The sequence below is a fragment of the Trachypithecus francoisi genome, unplaced genomic scaffold (assembly GCF_009764315.1).
Source record: "Trachypithecus francoisi isolate TF-2019V2 unplaced genomic scaffold, Tfra_2.0 Lachesis_group9, whole genome shotgun sequence".
Classification (NCBI taxonomy): Eukaryota; Metazoa; Chordata; class Mammalia; order Primates; family Cercopithecidae; genus Trachypithecus; species Trachypithecus francoisi.
Genome location: NW_022681474.1, coordinates 34,130,969 through 34,148,420, shown reverse-complemented (window position 1 = coordinate 34,148,420; position 17,452 = coordinate 34,130,969). Strand labels below are relative to the sequence as shown.

At 49.3% G+C, this 17,452-nt stretch overlaps 1 protein-coding gene across 1 annotated transcript in view; it reads right to left on the bottom strand.

Annotated features, from left to right (window-relative positions):
• Positions 1–9,830: 9,830 nt before the first annotated feature.
• COL13A1 (collagen type XIII alpha 1 chain) overlaps positions 9,831–17,452 on the bottom strand; it is a 161,561-nt gene continuing 153,939 nt past the window's right edge. The window contains exons 39-41 of the mRNA XM_033208972.1: positions 16,145–16,231; positions 12,072–12,110; positions 9,831–10,292 (exon numbers count right to left, since the gene is read on the bottom strand). Of these exons, the coding sequence (XP_033064863.1) occupies positions 10,290–10,292; positions 12,072–12,110; positions 16,145–16,231 (129 nt within the window). The 3' untranslated portion in view covers positions 9,831–10,289. The remainder of the gene's footprint in view (positions 10,293–12,071; positions 12,111–16,144; positions 16,232–17,452) is intronic.

Genomic DNA, 17,452 nt, shown 5'->3' with positions numbered 1-17,452 from the left:
TCCATCCCTTTGCATTGTAGTTGGCTGCTGCCCTCTCCTGAGCTGAGTGTGTCACAGGCCTGTGCCGAGGAGTCTGCTGTGACATGTCGGACTTGAAACCAACAGGAAACCCTAGACACTTTGCTTATGACCATGAAGCCAAAAAACAAAAAAAATCCCAAACATTTCTTTACCCGTAGGACCTAATAACAGTGTTTTATCAGACTTAAAACATAAACTAAAACTAAAAATTTTTAAAATGTGCATTTTTCCTCTGAAAGAGAACCTACTAAGATATATCCGTCAAAGAATCTATTTAAATGAAAGACACCAGGAGTGTTTGACAGGAAAACAAAACTGTCACACAGGTTGACAACAGTGTCGATGTTTTCTCCCTGGTTGTGGTTTTGCAGAGGTGAGCTATGGTAGCGATCAGTGGGCGATGCTGAAAGAAGTGTCAGGAGGCCTTGGGGGCAGAGGGAACGGGCAGGGGGATAGGAATGGAGATGAAAAGAGATGGAGACAGGAACAGGGGAGGGAGCCAACGGGGTCTAAGGGTGAGGAGCTGATAAGAGAATATTCAAAAATAAATAAAACAGAACAAGGGGAGATGCAAGAGAAAGGCGTGAGGAATCATCAGGGGACACTGAAAGGAAACGGGACTGTGCTAGGGAGAGCTATGGCCAAGGAACCATCAGAGCTGAAGGGCTGGGGTCAGATTCTGTGAGGGGTCCGAGTTTGCTCTGGAGCTTTGGAGGCCATTTGGTAATGTGCCAAAGAGCAGCAAGAAGGCAGAAGACTCTGAAGCTCTCCCACCATCTGCTTGGTACCACAAGGAGACGCGAGCCAGGGGCTCCCTAAGGATGTGAACATGGCACACACAGAGACGGTGACTGGCCCATCAACCCAGGAAAGTGCCTGGGAGTTGGAAAATGACTTCTTTTTGATAAGAGGCACGAGGGTGGACAGGGGGCTGTGCAGGGGTCAGGTTGGGCATGTATGTGGTTGGGAAACCTTAGGTGAGGAACTGGGAAGGCCTCACATTGGGGGTTTAGCACCAGATGGCCTCACCACGGGCACTTCGGTCCCAAAGGAGAGTTCAGGGGAAACAACTTTTTAAAAGTAATAGGAAATGTACAACAGTTAGCAAAATGAAGATACCTTGCCTTTACATTGAAACAGAAATGATAAAAAAAAAACTCCAGCAAACTATATGCAGATAAATGCTTTCTTCTTCCATACAAAAGACCCACTGCCTGCAGTATGGGCAGGTCCTTAGCAAAAATAACTACCACGAGAAAAAAAGTAATGAGTTCGTGCTTTCATCATCTAGGGATTACTCTGGAAAATCTTTTTTTCCTAGTGCCTAATCTGTGGAACCAGTTGGATCAGCTGTGACCGTCATTATGCAGTTCTGAAAATTAGGTTCTGCCTTACTTTCATATATATATATATATGTATTTTTTTTTTTTTTGAGACAGAGTCTCACTCTATTGCCCAGGCTACAGTGCAGTGGTACAATCTTGGCTCACTGCAACCTCCACCTCCTGTGTTCAAGGGATTCTCCTGCCTCAGCCTCCCGAGTAGCTGGGACTCCAGGTGCATGCCACCACACTTGGCTAATTTTTTGTACTTTTAGTAGAGACAGGGTTTCACCATGTTGGCCAGGCTGGTTTCAAACTCCTGACCTCAAGTGATCCACCCGTCTTGGCCTCCCAAAGTGCTGGGATTACAGGCATGAGCCACTGCGCCCAGCCTGACTTACTTTTAAAAGTATACGAAATCCTCCATTAACCGGACTGAAGTTTGCCACAAGACACAATGAAGTAGAACTTTTTCTACTGATATACTGAGGTAATGACGTTTAAACTTCAGACGTCAGATTGATCACATGGGGAGTCTCCCCAGCATGTCTCCAAGGGCACAGGGCGGCAGGAGAAAGAAGGAGGGAGGTGGGGGGCAGGACCAGGATGGAGGAAACATCACAGGCTGGAGCCCTCTGAAGAGAAAAAACCTCATTTAACCAACAATATGGGGAACTGGAATTTTAAAGCAAAAATAATTTGTTTTAAGTTGCTGACTTTTCTAGGAGAAAGGGAAAAAAATCCCTTATGAACATTTATGGACTTTAGTTTGAAAAAGCAACTTCCTAGATCCACCCTCATATCTTTACCCAAGGTGGCCACCATTTCCACATCTTCATTACTCAGTGTCCACAATGTTTGTCAGTCAGGCCTTCTTCATGCCTCCAAGGAGGGCCTCTTTCTTTGAACCTAATTGTACCAGAAATTTTAATGAACCATTCCTCAAGTGATTTCATTTAATTGAGGTTTGTCTATGAAAAACAAGATTTTTTTTTTTTTTTTTCTGAACAACAAACACTAGCAATCACATTGTCTAGCCTTTGCACGGCTCTTTACCATGTTCCAAGTGCTTCCACGGAGATAGCCCTCACATCACCTGGGAGGTAGGTAGTGCCTGCCCCAGGTCACACATGAGGGACTGGAGGCTCAGAGCGTGGGAGGCACTTGCCTGTGGTCACTCTGCTAGCATGCTGCGGCCGGAGCAAGCACCCGATCTCCTTACTCCCATCCCAACCAGAGTGCTTTCCCACTGGCTGGGGGAGTTGCAGGCACATTTATTTTGGCAGACTTTGCAATAAAATGTTTCGTCTTTGGAATGAGTGGAGCGCAAGAAAAATGTCTCTTAGCAAAAGCAGTTTCACTGCATTTGTGATCTTGCAATGAGCCCTTGGACCGGGCTGTGTCTTCTTAGCAGGTGGTCGCGATGGGTTTGTCTTCCTCGACTGTTGTAGGTTTAGAGTGGGGTGGTTTGCTGGCAGGAGATGAAGACCATTTGACTATATACAAATGTACAGGATCCTATGAATCATCTGGAGTCCTCAAACCCATTCACATGTGTGTTGTTTTAAATAGGGATGCCTTTTATTTCTGCCATGCCCTGGGAAGGGCAGGAGGGTTGGGTGACTGGTTAACCTGGCTGTGAAAAATCTCTAAGTACCCACTGAGCCTCACATCACATCTGGATCACCATCTGGGTGCATTAGTTATGACTTTTGCCGCATCCAGTCATGCACATGTGCCCTTGACCCTAATGGGGCCGTGATGGATCTATGCAATTTGTTTGCAGCCCTGGACATACTGCTCCTCCCCATGTAATGAGGCTGCTGTTCCTACTTTACAATAAGCACCAAGGGAGGAGAGAGATGAGGTTATCAAGTGAGGATCAGGAGTGTACTTTAACCCACAAGCCTTGTGGGCCAGATACTATGAATGGGAGAAAATACTAAATTTGCTCTAAAGTATTTTCTTTAACCCACCAGGGCCGAGGAAAGATGCTGTTATGAATTTAAAGTCAGAATCCCAAAATTTAAAGTTGAATCACCAGAATGGCCTGGTAACCCTGGCGACCCAGCCTCTCCATCTTAAAATAGTCTCGGGGAAAATTTCCCTCCAAATGTTTGTTTATTGAAGATCTTTCTTTCCTTTGAATGTCCCCTGCCCTTCATTTCTGCCTTCCACTGGCCTGTCTGTCCTGCCTTCGGTGAGAGTTATCATTTGTGTTCTGATCATATCCCACTCCCTGAGGTACATGGAGGTGAGAACAGGGGCTGTTCACCTTTGTTCTCCACACAATGTCCATCTGGCCCTGTGGACACCTGAGGTCATCGGTGAATGGATGCAGCTACAAGGCACCAGGAGGGATTGAGTTGTTGCCAGAGCTTGGCCTGGAAGGGCTGGAGGATGACGTGGGTATTGGGTCATTGTTACTGTGACCACCTGCTGTTTTGCCAGGTTGACATCTGCTGTCACAACCTAATGACTACCAGGGCCCTTCTTACTTGCAAAGTGTCCTGGATAGAACAAGAAAATATGGTCATTTTGTTCATTGAAGAAGCAGGCAGCAAGGTGGTTTGAGTGTCATGACAAAGCGAGACGTAAGGTGGTTAATTTCTAGCCACTGTCCCTTCAACAATTTCCTAAAGGAAGAGGGCTTACTTCAGACCCTCCTGAAACTACATAGACTGTTGCCTCCATCCGTGTCAGTTTAGTACTGGCTGGGGCACCTCTGGGCACCAGACTAGATGTGTGAGGCTCCTGGTTCTGAGGACCAGCCCAGGCGCCCAGCATGGCCACCTGGTCTTGCTCCCGGGCTTCTCTCCTCCACTATGTTGCAGTTCCGTCCTTTCTAAGACAAACACTCCTTGCTTTTCCAGCTTGGTACATTCGTCCGCTTATGACAGTGGAAAGAGCCCAGGAAGTAACAGGGTTGATGGTGGCAGCACCAAAGGAAATTGAAGGAACTCTGTTGAGAAGAGGTGGGAGAGGTGACAGCTGCCTAGCCTGCCTTGGGAGGAGGCTTTCCAAGTCAGAGCAGGATGGTGCTGACATCCCCTTCTGCAGAGAGGTTGCTCACAGAACCACAATTCTTCATGAGCAAGAGGAGTCTGAGAGTGCTAAAAATTGCAGCAACAGCAGAGGGCCCTGGCTGGGGCTGCAGCAGACACCTCAGCAGGCCATGAGAGCTGGAGGTGTGCGGATGGGGGGGCCTTGGCTTTCCTGGCTGAGCTCTAGCCCTTGGAGAGGACAGAGGCCCATCCATGCACTCCTGAGGCACAACACACTCTGATCATTCCCTCAAACCAGGTATCCCCTGGAAGGATTCGGCCGGCAACCCTCCGTCCGGGGCAGCTTCTCCACCTCTCTCCTCCAAGGCAAGGCACTTTCCCCAAGGCTCTGGGCTTGCTGGCTTCACTTCTTGGCGACTAACCAAGGACTCTGGCCCTTGAGGAGGTATAGAGAAGGGGCATTTGAGAAGGAAGCTCTCTGGTGATCGGCGCGTCCGGGGGTGCCTCCCTGACCAGGACATCCCCTGCCCCCAGCCACTGGCTGCCAGACTCCCAGCCCCTCAGAGTTGGGGGGTGCTATCTCTACCCTCTTCCTTCCATCACCATCCCACTTGTCCTCCCCTGCCTGAGAAGTGAACGTGGCCCAGGCTCGAGCTCACTGGGAGGTTCTATCGAGGAAAGGAGCTTGAGCCCAGGGTGGGGACTGCCTGCATGCAGGACCAGCTCCTCCATCTCTGCTTTGTAACACCCCTCCCAGCTGCCTCGGTCCTCTGCTCATTCTGTCCACACTGGCCACTGTAGGAGCTTCTGTCCTCAGCAATCCTGCCCTAGCTGGCTGCACCCCTCACTTAGCACTTAGCACACTTGTCCCTGATGGGTGTGCTCCCGGTGGTTCTGGTGAAGCTCCTGGAGGGTGGATGAGTGTGCTCTTTGGTGTGCTCTGGTGAGACTCCTGGAGGAGCTGGGTCTTACAGTCCTAGGGGCTCTTCCCTCTCCTTCCCAGCCTGGCAGGAAGCACAGTGTCTGCACACAGCAGCTGCTTAATGAAGCTGGCTGATAACTCAGCAGGTGGTAGATGTGTATGAGCCCCCATCGATGGCTGGAGTGTAGGGGAAACACTGAGCTAGGTCCCTCCTGAGCCTGGGAGTAAGAAAGTTCCTGTCCTTTAAGAGTTCACTATGAAAAATGGAAGAGCCCCTTTGCACACTCTCATATAAAGTGGAGGAAGAAAAGAACACTGAGTTCCAGACAGTTGCAGGGAGGAGAGACTCCACCAACTGAGGAGCCCAGAACTGTCTTTCCAGGGTCATGGGATCTGAGCTGGGCCTTGAAAGGAGGCAGATAAGAAGCAATGGCATCTGCAGGTAAGGGCCTGGCTCGGGCAAGCGTGTGGAGGGACAGCAGAGTGCATGCGCAGGGTGAGTGGCAGGCCTTGGAAAGGAGGTGGGCCCGCTGGGGAAGGCCCTGGAGGTGCAGGGGGCTGTGGCCCTCTACCTTCCTCTGACTCTCCTTCCACAGGTGCTTGGCTATTCTCAGAGATGAACTTTTCTAGCAGATAGAGGTCACTCTGCATGTGAACTGCACTGAATTCTGCCTGAGTGGCTAACACATGGCTCCCCTCCCTGCACCATCCTCCTGCTTCCTTCACCGCAGTGAGGGGCATCCTGCTTCAGCGACCCCTTGGGAGTTCTGCTCCTTTGACAGCTGTTCCTGCCCTTGCTTTCCTTCTCTGCTCCACATCTTGGTGTGGTGTCCTCTTTTCTGAACACTCACAGGGAGCCTGCTCTTTTTTTTTGGAAATGATGTGGAGTCTTGGGTGCTCGACATCTCAAGCTGGCTGACAGTGTGTCCAAATCCAGGGCAAGAGGAGAGACATGCTGGGGGACTGTGTGGGGTGGTGCATGGGAGGGACACAGAGGGCCTGAAAGGAGGGAGGTGGGTGGGCCTCTCCATGCCAGTGCAGTGTCCCTGAACGTTTGTAGGGGCCTGGGGATTCCCGCGTGTGTCAGGTGGCCAGTGCTGCATTGCTTTCTCTCTGATACGTCCTCAGCGTTGAGACTGATGTGAGAAACAACCCCGACAGCTGTTCTTGCCCCAAGGCGAGCTGACCCTGCTCCCCTACTCCTGGATGGCACAGGCCTACTCCGAGTTTTGTTATTTGGGGTTACAAAGCACACACATGCCACACACAGTTTTGCAAAACCAATGTCATGCATAATACTGTCACAGCCAAATAACTCTAGGTGGTGGGGGGCACGGAGTACTCCAGCCTCCACAATCCTTCCAGGAGGTGACCTGCCTGTGGGGCCAGAGGGCCTCAGGGTGTCGGAGCTGGAAAGTTTTATGGAGGTCACCCATGTCCAACTTCTTCACTTGACGCTTGGGGAAACTGAGACCTGGAGTAAGGTGCCCAAGGCAGCACAGCAAGGTAATGGTAGAGAAAGAACTAGAAGCTGAGTCTCTGAACTTGTTGGCCAGTACCCTCCTCTTCTTGTGGGCTAACGGCAACCCTTCCCAGCTCCATCCTATCCCATTCTGCCAGGTGAAGGCAGGGCCGGGGAAGGGAGGCCAGCACTGGGTGGGGCTGAGATGGGGCATGTGGGGAAGGAGCCTCCTCTTCCCTCAGCAAGCTGTGGCTTCCCTTGGCCCACATAACCACAACTACGTAAATCTCAGCCTTGGGGAGGGGCACCATTTGGGCCCAGATGACCCGGTCACACTGTCACCCATGGGGTACTGGCTCATTCTTTGCAGGTATCCAGGTGGACAATGCTGGGCATGTGTCCTGCTGTGCCAGAGCACAGAGCCACAGGCACTGGAACGAGAGAGGAACCACAGGACACAAACAGCCTTAAGACCCAGCGCCTTACAATTTACAAAGAACTTTCACCAACATGCTCAGTGGGCAGGGCTGGGTGCACCTCTGGCTCCCTGGGCAGGCAGTTTTCACCAGGAGGTGCCGCAAGTCCCCCAAAACAGAGAGCATGTCTTTCTCCTCTGCGAGCCCTCTGTGGCCCCTGTCCACAGGGCTGGCCTTTCCCTGGTCCCTCCTGCAACGTACCTGCATCTCCCATTCCATCACTGGATTGTTCCTTCTTGCCTAGTTGTCCTGGTCTGCTGGGCGTTAGTATGGACTCCCAGCTATGTGCAAACCCTTTGACCAGGTGTCTTTTTACTTCTCATCTCCCTGTACTGCATTTGACACACAGCCAAGATTTAAGTGGAGAGGCTTGGGGGCAGAGGCCTGAAGTCAGGGTGCAGTCCAGTGACAGGGTGGGGTCCTGGCTGAGTACTATGGCAGCAACAACCGTGTGGGGAGACGATGTGTTTACACACACAGGGCTAAACCTCGGGGGGCTGCAACCCACTGGGCAGGGCGGTGTGGGCTCTGAAATCAGGCCGAGCCTTTTTTTTTTTTTTTTTTTCTGTGACCACTAGGTGGCCTGAAGTGATGTGTGTGACCCTGCCTCAGTTATGGCCAGGACCTTCCCCATCCCCTGGGCTTCCCAGCCACCGCTGTCTCCTCTCTACGTAGTTTTCCTTGACTCTGACTTTTAAACTTCTTTTTACACACATTTCTATTTTATTACATAGATTCTTGTGACTTTGAATCCTTTGTGGCAGTAGCTGAAGTGTCATAAGTAAATGAATAACCCCAGGACTGTAACAAAAGAGGTTTCTTTGCCCATTTACCCAGGATATTCAGCTAACACCGGATCTCCCCTTTCCGAGTTCCAGTGAATGTTCTGCTCTATTCTGAGATCATCAGTGAGCTGTGATTTCCCTGGCCAGAGCCTGAAAGGGAATCAGGGAGGGGGTTAGAAGAATGGGGTCACACCCTGATTGCTCGGGACCTCGCCTGGGAGGGGAGGAGTGTAGCCTGGAGATGGAGACATCCGAGGGTGACTGTGAATTCTAAGGGGCAGAGGATGTGGGCTGGGCTGCATTATGACTTTTGGGGGCCCTGGCAGTTTTACCTTCCTCCATTAAAAAAATATAAAAAATTATATTTTACAATTATGCTGGTAGAAAGACAAAAAACAATCCTGGCTGGATTCATTGTTATATATTCACTTTTTTCCCCTAAATTTGAAAAGGTTAAGAATTAAAATATTTTTGTGTACTCCGTGGCTGCTGGAGAAGTTGTCCCTGGGCTACAGGGCCATAAGAATCTGCCCCAAGGCAAGAAGCATCCCTGGGTTCAGATGAGCCCTCTTTGTGCCCACAGAGATCAACTCAACTCTTGTTCACTACTGCATGGCTTCACTTTTCTTTTTTCTTTCCTTCTTCTTCTTCTTTTTTTTTCTTTTAAGGCAGGGTCTCACTCTGTTGCCCAGGCTGGAGTGCAGGGGTGCGATCATAGCTCACTGCAGCCTCAGACTCCTGGGCTCAAGCAAACTTCCCACCTCAGCCTCCGGAGTAGCTGGGACTACAGGCGAGTGCCACCACACTCAGCTAAATTTTGAAAAATGTTTTTGTAGAGATGAGGGTCTCACTGTGTTGCCCAGACTCGCTTCACTTTTCAAATGAGGAACTTGGCCAAGACTTAGAGGAGGAAGTTGTCTAAGTTTTAAGCTAACCTAGTGACGTTTAGAGTAAGAATGTCGGTATAGGCATTTTGGGTCTGAGCTGCATGTGATTTCATTACCATGAGCGCTTGTGAGTGTGACCTCATCCCCACACATGGCAGGGGCTGTCTAATGACTGTGAAGCCCACTAATTTAGAGTTTTGTGTGACAGCATGTGGACAGAGTCTGAGGTTAAATTTCCCCTTGCGTTGTCTAGGAAGAAAGGATGTATAAAGAAAATGCAAAATGTAAACCAGATGGGGATGTATGTAAACTACTGGAGGAATTTGTTGTTTTCAAGCTTTTAGAAGCATGAATTTATGTTGTCAAACAGTTAACAACAAACCTGTATGCTACACCGTAGGTAAGACTTAACTAGTCACTAAAACTAGTTTCCTGAGACCTTTTCTAAGCAATGCACTAAATATGGAAAGCAAACAACTTCAGATTGGCCCAGCCCAAGCCCCGATCTAGGCATGTTTTCTGAATGCCCTTTGCTGGAGTGGAACAGCAGATGAGGCAAAGATCCTTCAAATGCTAGTTGTGAGTGAACCCACAAACTCATATCAAGTCAACAGTCATGATTAGCAATAGTTGGTACTAGGGACTGTCGCTCAAAACAAAACAAAGCAAAACAAACAAGGAAAAACCTACCATAACCCAACAGCAAGAGCAAATGGCTCCTTTGAAACTCTGGGGGCCCTTAGCACAACTGAACCTAAATGCTCACACAGCAAGCACTGTGATAAACTTGGGATCTGTAACAACATACACTGCTCAATAAAGTCCCCCTCCCTCCCTTTGTTGAACTTCACATTTCAAAACCTTACTCCATACTTCTGAGAACCCCTACTTCTGGGAATTCCTGCTTTCACAGGCGAGAATGTATTTAATATAATGATTAATCAGGATCATGAATTGCCATGTTTCTTTTTTAATAATGAAAATGCATAAGGGTTTAAAATACTCTTAGACACACCTAGCTTAGCAAATATCATGGACCTTTGCATTTATGTGAATTCACACATGAGCTAGCCAGCACCTCAGTTCTGGCTGGCCCCCTTTGGCACCAGGACACAATAATTTATTAAGCTTCAATACTTAATAAGTGTGCACAAATATCATGCAGACATTACGACCATACTCACAAACAAAAAGTGTATTAGAGACACAGGTTTATACAAAACATCTTGTAAACAAAAGGGAAAAGGGAAGAGGTTGATATTTTCTGTACAAAATATGCAAGTTTTTCTTTCTTTTTTAATAATCTGTAAGATGCATCATCCTTCTGGCATTTTCAAAAAGTGAAAACTGTATAAAAATAAATATTCTATGTACAAACACACACACAGGCCAATCCAAGGTTAGAGGCATCACTGCAAAACAAAAACAAAACAATGTTCTGTTAGTTTCAGTGGGTCTGCAGAGGTTTATTTTCTTTGCAGGAAGGGAGATAAATCTAGTCCTAGGTTGGGTGGGACTTCTGGACAGGGGAACTGTGGGAACCCTGAGCCCCTAGGTGGAAGAAGCTGGTGGCTACCTTAGCTCCCTGAAGGGAGGAAACCAAGTTCACCTCTCTGTGAATCCCCTTTGTGGTCACTAGAGGGCACTCTCTTTCTCTGCTGCCTTTGGAGGCCTGATTGTTGTAACCCCTGCCTTGTCCCAGATTGGACTTAAGGTGTAAATGAGTAGTCTTGAAGCTCTCTGGTTGCTTCTCCAAGACATTGCAGCTCTTGGTAGTGGCTGTTCTTCCCCTGCTAATCTCAACCATTTCTATCTCCTAACCATTGGCAGCAACCTTAAGAGGAAATTTTTTTTAGGGGGCAAGGGTCCAGAGGTCTTATGACACCTCTGACCTGCTTTTGTGGTGCTTTAACTAGGTCTAGGTGGAGCTTGGCAGGAGGACGAGGCCAGGCTCCAGGGACGGATTCTGGGGAGGCATCTCTCTTGCGTGTTGAGCTCTTCCTTCTTGGGTTAGGGGGCGCTTCAGGTATCCGGGCAAGTAGGTGGTCAGCGTTGGCCTGGGGTCTTGGTGATTTCACCACTTTTACCCAACCCAGTGCACTAATGAGATTCTGGCATCTTAGTGCAGGGGAGTTTGTTCATCTCATCGTAAGTATGACTCTGCTGTCACTGGAATAGGACTGGATTCGTTGAGCACAGATTCTTGAACAGGTTGGAGTCTCCAACCCTTTATGAGGATGAACCTTGAGACAATGATGGTGGGGGTTGGTGAGAAGACTTGGAGTGAGAGGCAGGGTGAAGGGAGACGGTATGGGGCAGCATAGCGACTGCCACCATTGCTGGGGACCAAGGCGGGGCTTCTGGATTAGTTAGCAAGCAGATGGCCCCTGTCAGCCTGGGCAGCCCTGTGATCTGGGGAGCCATAGTTGAATGGGGTGATCACAGGCAAGGGCACAGTCCTGTGATGTCAGACTGCTCTAATGATGGCAAATGCCAAGGCCAGTGTGAATCAATGAAAACTCATTGTCGGTAGGAACTCTGAGAGCCCAGGAGAGATTGAGCTGCAGGTCACAGTGTTGTGGCATGAAACTCTGCCAGCTTAAATGCAAGAGGAGTGGTAAAGTGGTGAGTAGCACAGCCCCTGTGAACTTACACTGTAGCTGCATGTGACTGTAGCCAATGGGAAGCTCACAGTATGACCTTAGCCAATGGGAAGCTCACAGTATGACCTTAGCCAATGGGAAGCTCACAGTATGCCCTTAGCCAATGGGAAGATCACAGTGGCATGTGAATTCAGAGTGTAAGCAAGTGAGATGTCCTACATCTAAGACATGTCATCATGTGGCATAAACGACCTCAGAGGGACTCTATGAGTGATGATCTGGAACTCCTTGGGGAATTTCCTTGGGGGAAAGACACTAAGTACATTGAACACACAAAGCATAAAGATGTCACCTGTGTGGCTGCATGGACATTCTGCGTGGGGTTTGCTGATGTTCTAAGAAGCATTTTTAAATGTTCTTTAACAGCATGCAGTGTATGGGATGTTTAATGGGCACCCTGCCTTTGAGACAGTGACTTTTTGACCTGTGTCTTGCTGCCTCATTTTTAGCAAGGCAGAATGGAAATTGTGGAAGCTTTATGGCACTGTTGAGAATGGAGCCCCGATGCAAACCGATGGGAAGCCTTACCTTGTTCCAGCAGCCTTGGACTGGCAAGCCATCTTCGCCCTGCAAGAAGAAAGGAAGGCAGAGGGCTCAGACTCCCTGCAGTGGTCCACCAAGCGGGCAGGACTGGGGTAACAAGGGCCACACACATTTTGGTGGCTGATCAGGATGTGGCCCACCCACTCTTGTCTATTTCTTTGCTCTACTCCAGGTCAGAACCCCAGAAGGAGGTGGAAACAAATCCGTCTATTTTCCTATTGGCTAAGGTCACATGCAGCTACAGTGCAAGGCCAATAGGGGCTGTCCTAGCCTGTGGGATGAGCAAGCAGAGATGTCCTTGTGTGCCATGAAGGAACAGTCTCTGCTGGGGCCCTATGGAGTGCTGGCTGCTCACAGGCAAGCCACTCAGCACAAGGGGGCCTCAGTTTCCTCCTCCATAAAACCTTGGCAAGGGCAGTTGCTTGAAGTGACCTCTAAGGGCCTTCCCAGCCTTCTTATTCTCTTATTTGTCTCTCTTCCTAAGCAGAGGGAGGAGGACATGTGGACAGTCCTTCTTTGATGATCAATCCTGGGGTGGGGTGAGGGGCATGAAGGGACAGGCAAACTCCTGAGTATTGCAGCACGGCCCTGAGATGCCTTTGGCAAGAAGACAAGTGTTCCTGGCGAAGCCTTAGACCTTGCTGGGAATTTGGGGGTGAAGTGCAGTAGCAACATGGGAATCAACTGCACACTGTGGGTCTCCTTTGTTGGTAGCAACCATGCAGCCCCTTTAGCCTCAAGATGTTCGTGTTCTGCCCTCGGTGATACAAACCTTCCTGAATTTTCCTGGGCCCTCATATCCTCTCCTTGCTGGCATACCCTGTGGGGAATCTAGAAATCTAGAGACCAGGTGGGGAAGGCGAGGCTGGGCCAAGGGCAAAGATCTAGTTTTCAGCCCAAGTCTGCTAGACAGGCAGGGCACACAAGGAGATGGACACGGGGCTTCAGGAGACCAGAGCAAGTGCTCAGTCTTGAGGCCACTTGTGGAATGAGAGTCCTCTGCTGTCCCGGTCTAATGACATCCACCCACACCAGGGACTGAAACCTCTCATCACCTGGCATTGGGCAGGGATTGGTCCCAATATGGAGGGCCTAGGAAGTCTGGTTATCTTGTAGTAAAAGTCATGAGTAGTAGCTACCCCTGTACCCCAAGTCCATAATAACACAGAGGAGGAGGCAGAGTGAGAAACAACAAGGGGAAGACACTTCCCCCAGTAAACTTAATAGAAAAATGACACATTGATATGGGATGTTATGGAAGAAAATGCCATTTTACATAGAGAGTCAAATTAGGGTGACCTTCATTTTCCCCTCTGGGTTGGGGAGGGGATTGCAAGGGGAGGTGGTGCATTCCACAGTTTCAGGGTGACCCTGTGCCCTTCCCCAGCCTGCCACGGTGCGATATGACATACATCACGTGGATGCTGGGAGGGAGAGGAGACTCTGCCGGCCAGAGCGGCATTCCCATTGGTGTGTGGATGGTGGCAGCGGGGTATGGAGGGCAGGGCAGGCAGAGAATGAAAAGTAATGTATGGTGAGAAACAGAGAGACCAAGGCAGCTGCTGGCAGAACTAAAGGTGCCCAGATTGCAGGAGAGGGGATTGTGGCCGAGGGAAGACCTGGCCGGTGCTCAAGGGAGCCTCTGCGGGCCAGAGCGGCATTCCCATTGGTGCGTGGATGGTGGGAAGTCCCGGTTGACAAAGGTGGCTGTGCAGGCTGCAAGCGCGGGGTGTGGCAGGACCAGCAGGGAGAGGAAGCATGCTACCCGCCTGCTTGCTCTGCACTCTCCTTCTGTTGCCTATGCTCCTCCAAAAAAGTCCCTACTGCCCTTCAAGGGGCTCTACGGCCCCCCTGTCAGGGTCACACAGCATAATTTCTTACATCTTTTCCTCTTTTGTTCAAAGAGAATTCCTGCGTGACCCCAGGGTGGGGATGTGAGGCCCCAAATTCTCTTATTGCTGGTATGATAAAATAGCTCTTGAACTCCAAACCTATTGGGGAAATTTGGGGAGAGCAGTAACTCCTTGAGCCTTGGAGTGAAGTGTTCCCTTCAGCTTCTTTTGCAGTAAGAGGATCAGCATGGAGGCCTAGACTGTCCATGCCTAGAGAGGGACCGGGCAGGCAGGAATAAACTGTTACCACTTCGCCGGGGACGTGCTTGGAAGAGGGTCCTTAGCTGTCTCCCTGCCCCCTCCTTAACTGCACTCTCGACCTTTCCATCCCTCCCAGACTCTTCAGTAAGAAGCCATCCGACCATGAAAGAAAGGGACAAGGAAGGGTCTGGTAATGTCTTTGGAGATTTAAGCAAAAAGGACAAACCCTTTAGGATCCAAAAACCTAATCCTGGACCATCCCCTAGTTCTGATGATGTCACCTGGGCAGTGACACACGACCCAACCTGGAAGGATGGGCAGGTGGCCCCTCCTCCACCTCACTTCTAGCGCTTCTCAGTCTACGCTGTAATCATGCCATTCTGTCCCCCAAATCATGCGATGAAGGGGGCAGGGGACACAGGGCTGACTCAGGCATCTCATTCACATGTTTTGCTAGGTGTTCAGCCCGTGTGTTCTGAACTAACTGCACTGCCTGAAGGAAAAGAAGTAAGTCATGGTTCTGAGAACCAGTCCCAGAGAATCCACTTTCCTAGCTGGTCTCTGGTGGCAGCTTTGTCTAGAATCAGCTTGGAGATGAGTATCAGAGGCAGCAAAGCCAACTTCAGGGTGGGAGGTCTGGCTCGTATCAGGTGGATGTGCTTTAGAAGTAGCTGCAGCAGGAAGCCAGGCAACATCCTGGTAAACTTTGCATGCAAAAGGGTGGCATGGCTGGGAGCCCCCAGAGTACTAGCCAAGGCGGGGTGATCCTGGGCATTTACAGAGTGAAGAAGCGAGAAGCGGATACTGGGGGGGATGGAGGAGGAGTGTGGAGGGTGGCTGGGGAGGCACGCAGTATGAATCACACACGTGGGGAAGCCCAAATCGGCCATGCAGGCAAGCAAGGGCAATGCCATACCAATGGGCATGGGGCATCCAGTCCGTCCAGCCCTGGTAACCCCGGCTCCCCTTTCTCTCCTTTAAAACCTCGGTGTCCCTGTTCACAAAACCAACCACGATGATTATTCAGGTCGAGGCTGGCCCGCTCCAACCATGGAGTGGAGAGGCCCAGTCCTACCCTGGCCAGGATGCAGGACCCTTGAGGCATCTACAAACAGGGGCTAAATCCCAGGTGATCCCCCACCTCCCAAATCCAGCTTTTGTGCTCTCTTTGTGCTCTGGAGAGTTCAGCTTTGCACACGTACAACCTGCCCCCTCTCCATTGATCCCACTCTCTTTATAGACTCACTCAGTGTAAACACAGACAAACTTCAACTTTAGTGCATCATAATTTTTTAGAACCTTCAAATGGATTGAAAGGCACTTGAGAAATCCAGCAGATGTGCCTCATCATTAATTGTTGGCTCTTTTGAGAAGGTTTCCCATGGGGTGTCTGACTACCGACTCTGGTCTGCAGCTTTAAAGGTTTTAGCTGGATGGCTGGTGAGTGTTGGTAGCTTGTGCATGAGAAGCCCCTCCTTTGGCTTTGTTCTGCCCAGTTTTGACATCAGTGGCCCTGAGGAGACGCTAACTCTGGTGTCCTGCATCCTGACCAAGTGAGGATTCAGACAGCTTGAACTACCGGCCCACAGAGATGGCCATGAAACGAAGAAGGCAAATCCATGGCTCACAAATGCTACACTGGCTTCCAAAGCCATCCTGGAACTAAGAGCTGAGGCCTTCCCTGAAAATCCCTTTCCTAGTGGTTTCTTCACTTCCACACATCAATTGCTCTGCATCTTCAAAGGAAAAGGATTCAAAGGCAAGGGATTTAGCCAGAATTACTTGCAGCTGTGGTTATAAAGCAACTCCAACAGTGGGCAGAATTTCACCCGTCAAATGAACAGATTTTGGTAGCATCAGTGTAGACATTTGGTTCTCATCTTAGTTTATTTGCCTTCTTTGTTTCCAACTTGCAAACCTCAAGGACAAAAACCAGAACAATGCAAGTGATAAACAAAAACATACCAACGGGCAGGGGGCATCTAATCCAGGCGCTCCTTGGTCTCCCTTATCCCCTTTAGGCCCTCTAGAGCCTTTCTTCCCCCTCTCCCCCTGTAAATAATGGTTTAGTCCGGGAAAAAAAACAACATCAAAACTTTAGGATCATTCATGTGTTAAGGTTAGAGACAGAAAAAGATAAAGTTAAAAAGGTAAAAAGAGGCTCTAAATTAGGATATTCTCCCCCATAGGATTTGGAGTGAATACCCACCTCCTCCTCACCCCACAGGAACCTGGGAATTTGGCTAAGGTGGGTGGGAGGGGAAGGGAGGACAGGCAGGGGGCTCAGAGCTGCAGGTGGAGGGAACCACAGATTGAAGATTTTTGTGGCCAGTTTTGCTAATACTAAGCCCAGGGTGGGTCTGTGCTGAACACAGTGGCTAGGGACCAACTTCCTTCTCTCTGAGGGTCTATTTTTGAAAGGCTTTGGGGTGACAACTTTTTCCCCCCAATTATTGTTTATCCCTTTGACAACATATTAGGAGGCAAGGTGATTTTGCTTGGAGCCATGGGATGTGTGTCAACATAGCGTGTATGAGTGTATGCACATATGTACTTGGGCATGTGTGTGTATATGTATGTATGACTATATAGGTACGTGCTTGTGTATATGTGTGTGTGTGTGCACGTTTGAGTGTGTGTGGGTATGTGCTTGTGCACGTGTGTATATGTATGTATGAGTATATGGGTATGTGTTTGTGTATATGTGTGTGTGTGCGCACGTTTGAGTGTGTGGGTATGTGCTTGTGCACGTGTGTGTATATGTATGTATGTATGAGTAGACAGGTATGTGCTTGTGTATATGTGTGTGTGCGCATGTTTGTGTCTGGGTATGTGCTTGTGCACGTGTGTATATGTATGTATGAGTATATGGGTATATGTGTATATGTGTGTGTGTGCGCACGTTTGAGTGTGTGGGTATGTGCTTGTGCACGTGTGTATATGTATGTATGAGTATATGGGTATGTGTTTGTGTATATGTGTGTGTGTGCGCACGTTTGAGTGTGTGGGTATGTGCTTGTGCACGTGTATATGTATGTGTGTATGAGTATATATGTATGTGCTTGTGTATATGTGTGTGTGTGCACGTTTGAGTGTGTGGGTATGTGCTTGTGCACGTGTGTGTATATGTATGTATGTATGAGTAGACAGGTATGTGCTTGTGTATATGTGTGTGTGCACGTTTGAGTGTGTCTGGGTATGTGCTTGTGCACGTGTGTGTATATGTATGTATGAGTATACGGGTATGTGCTTGTGTATATGTGTGTGTGCACG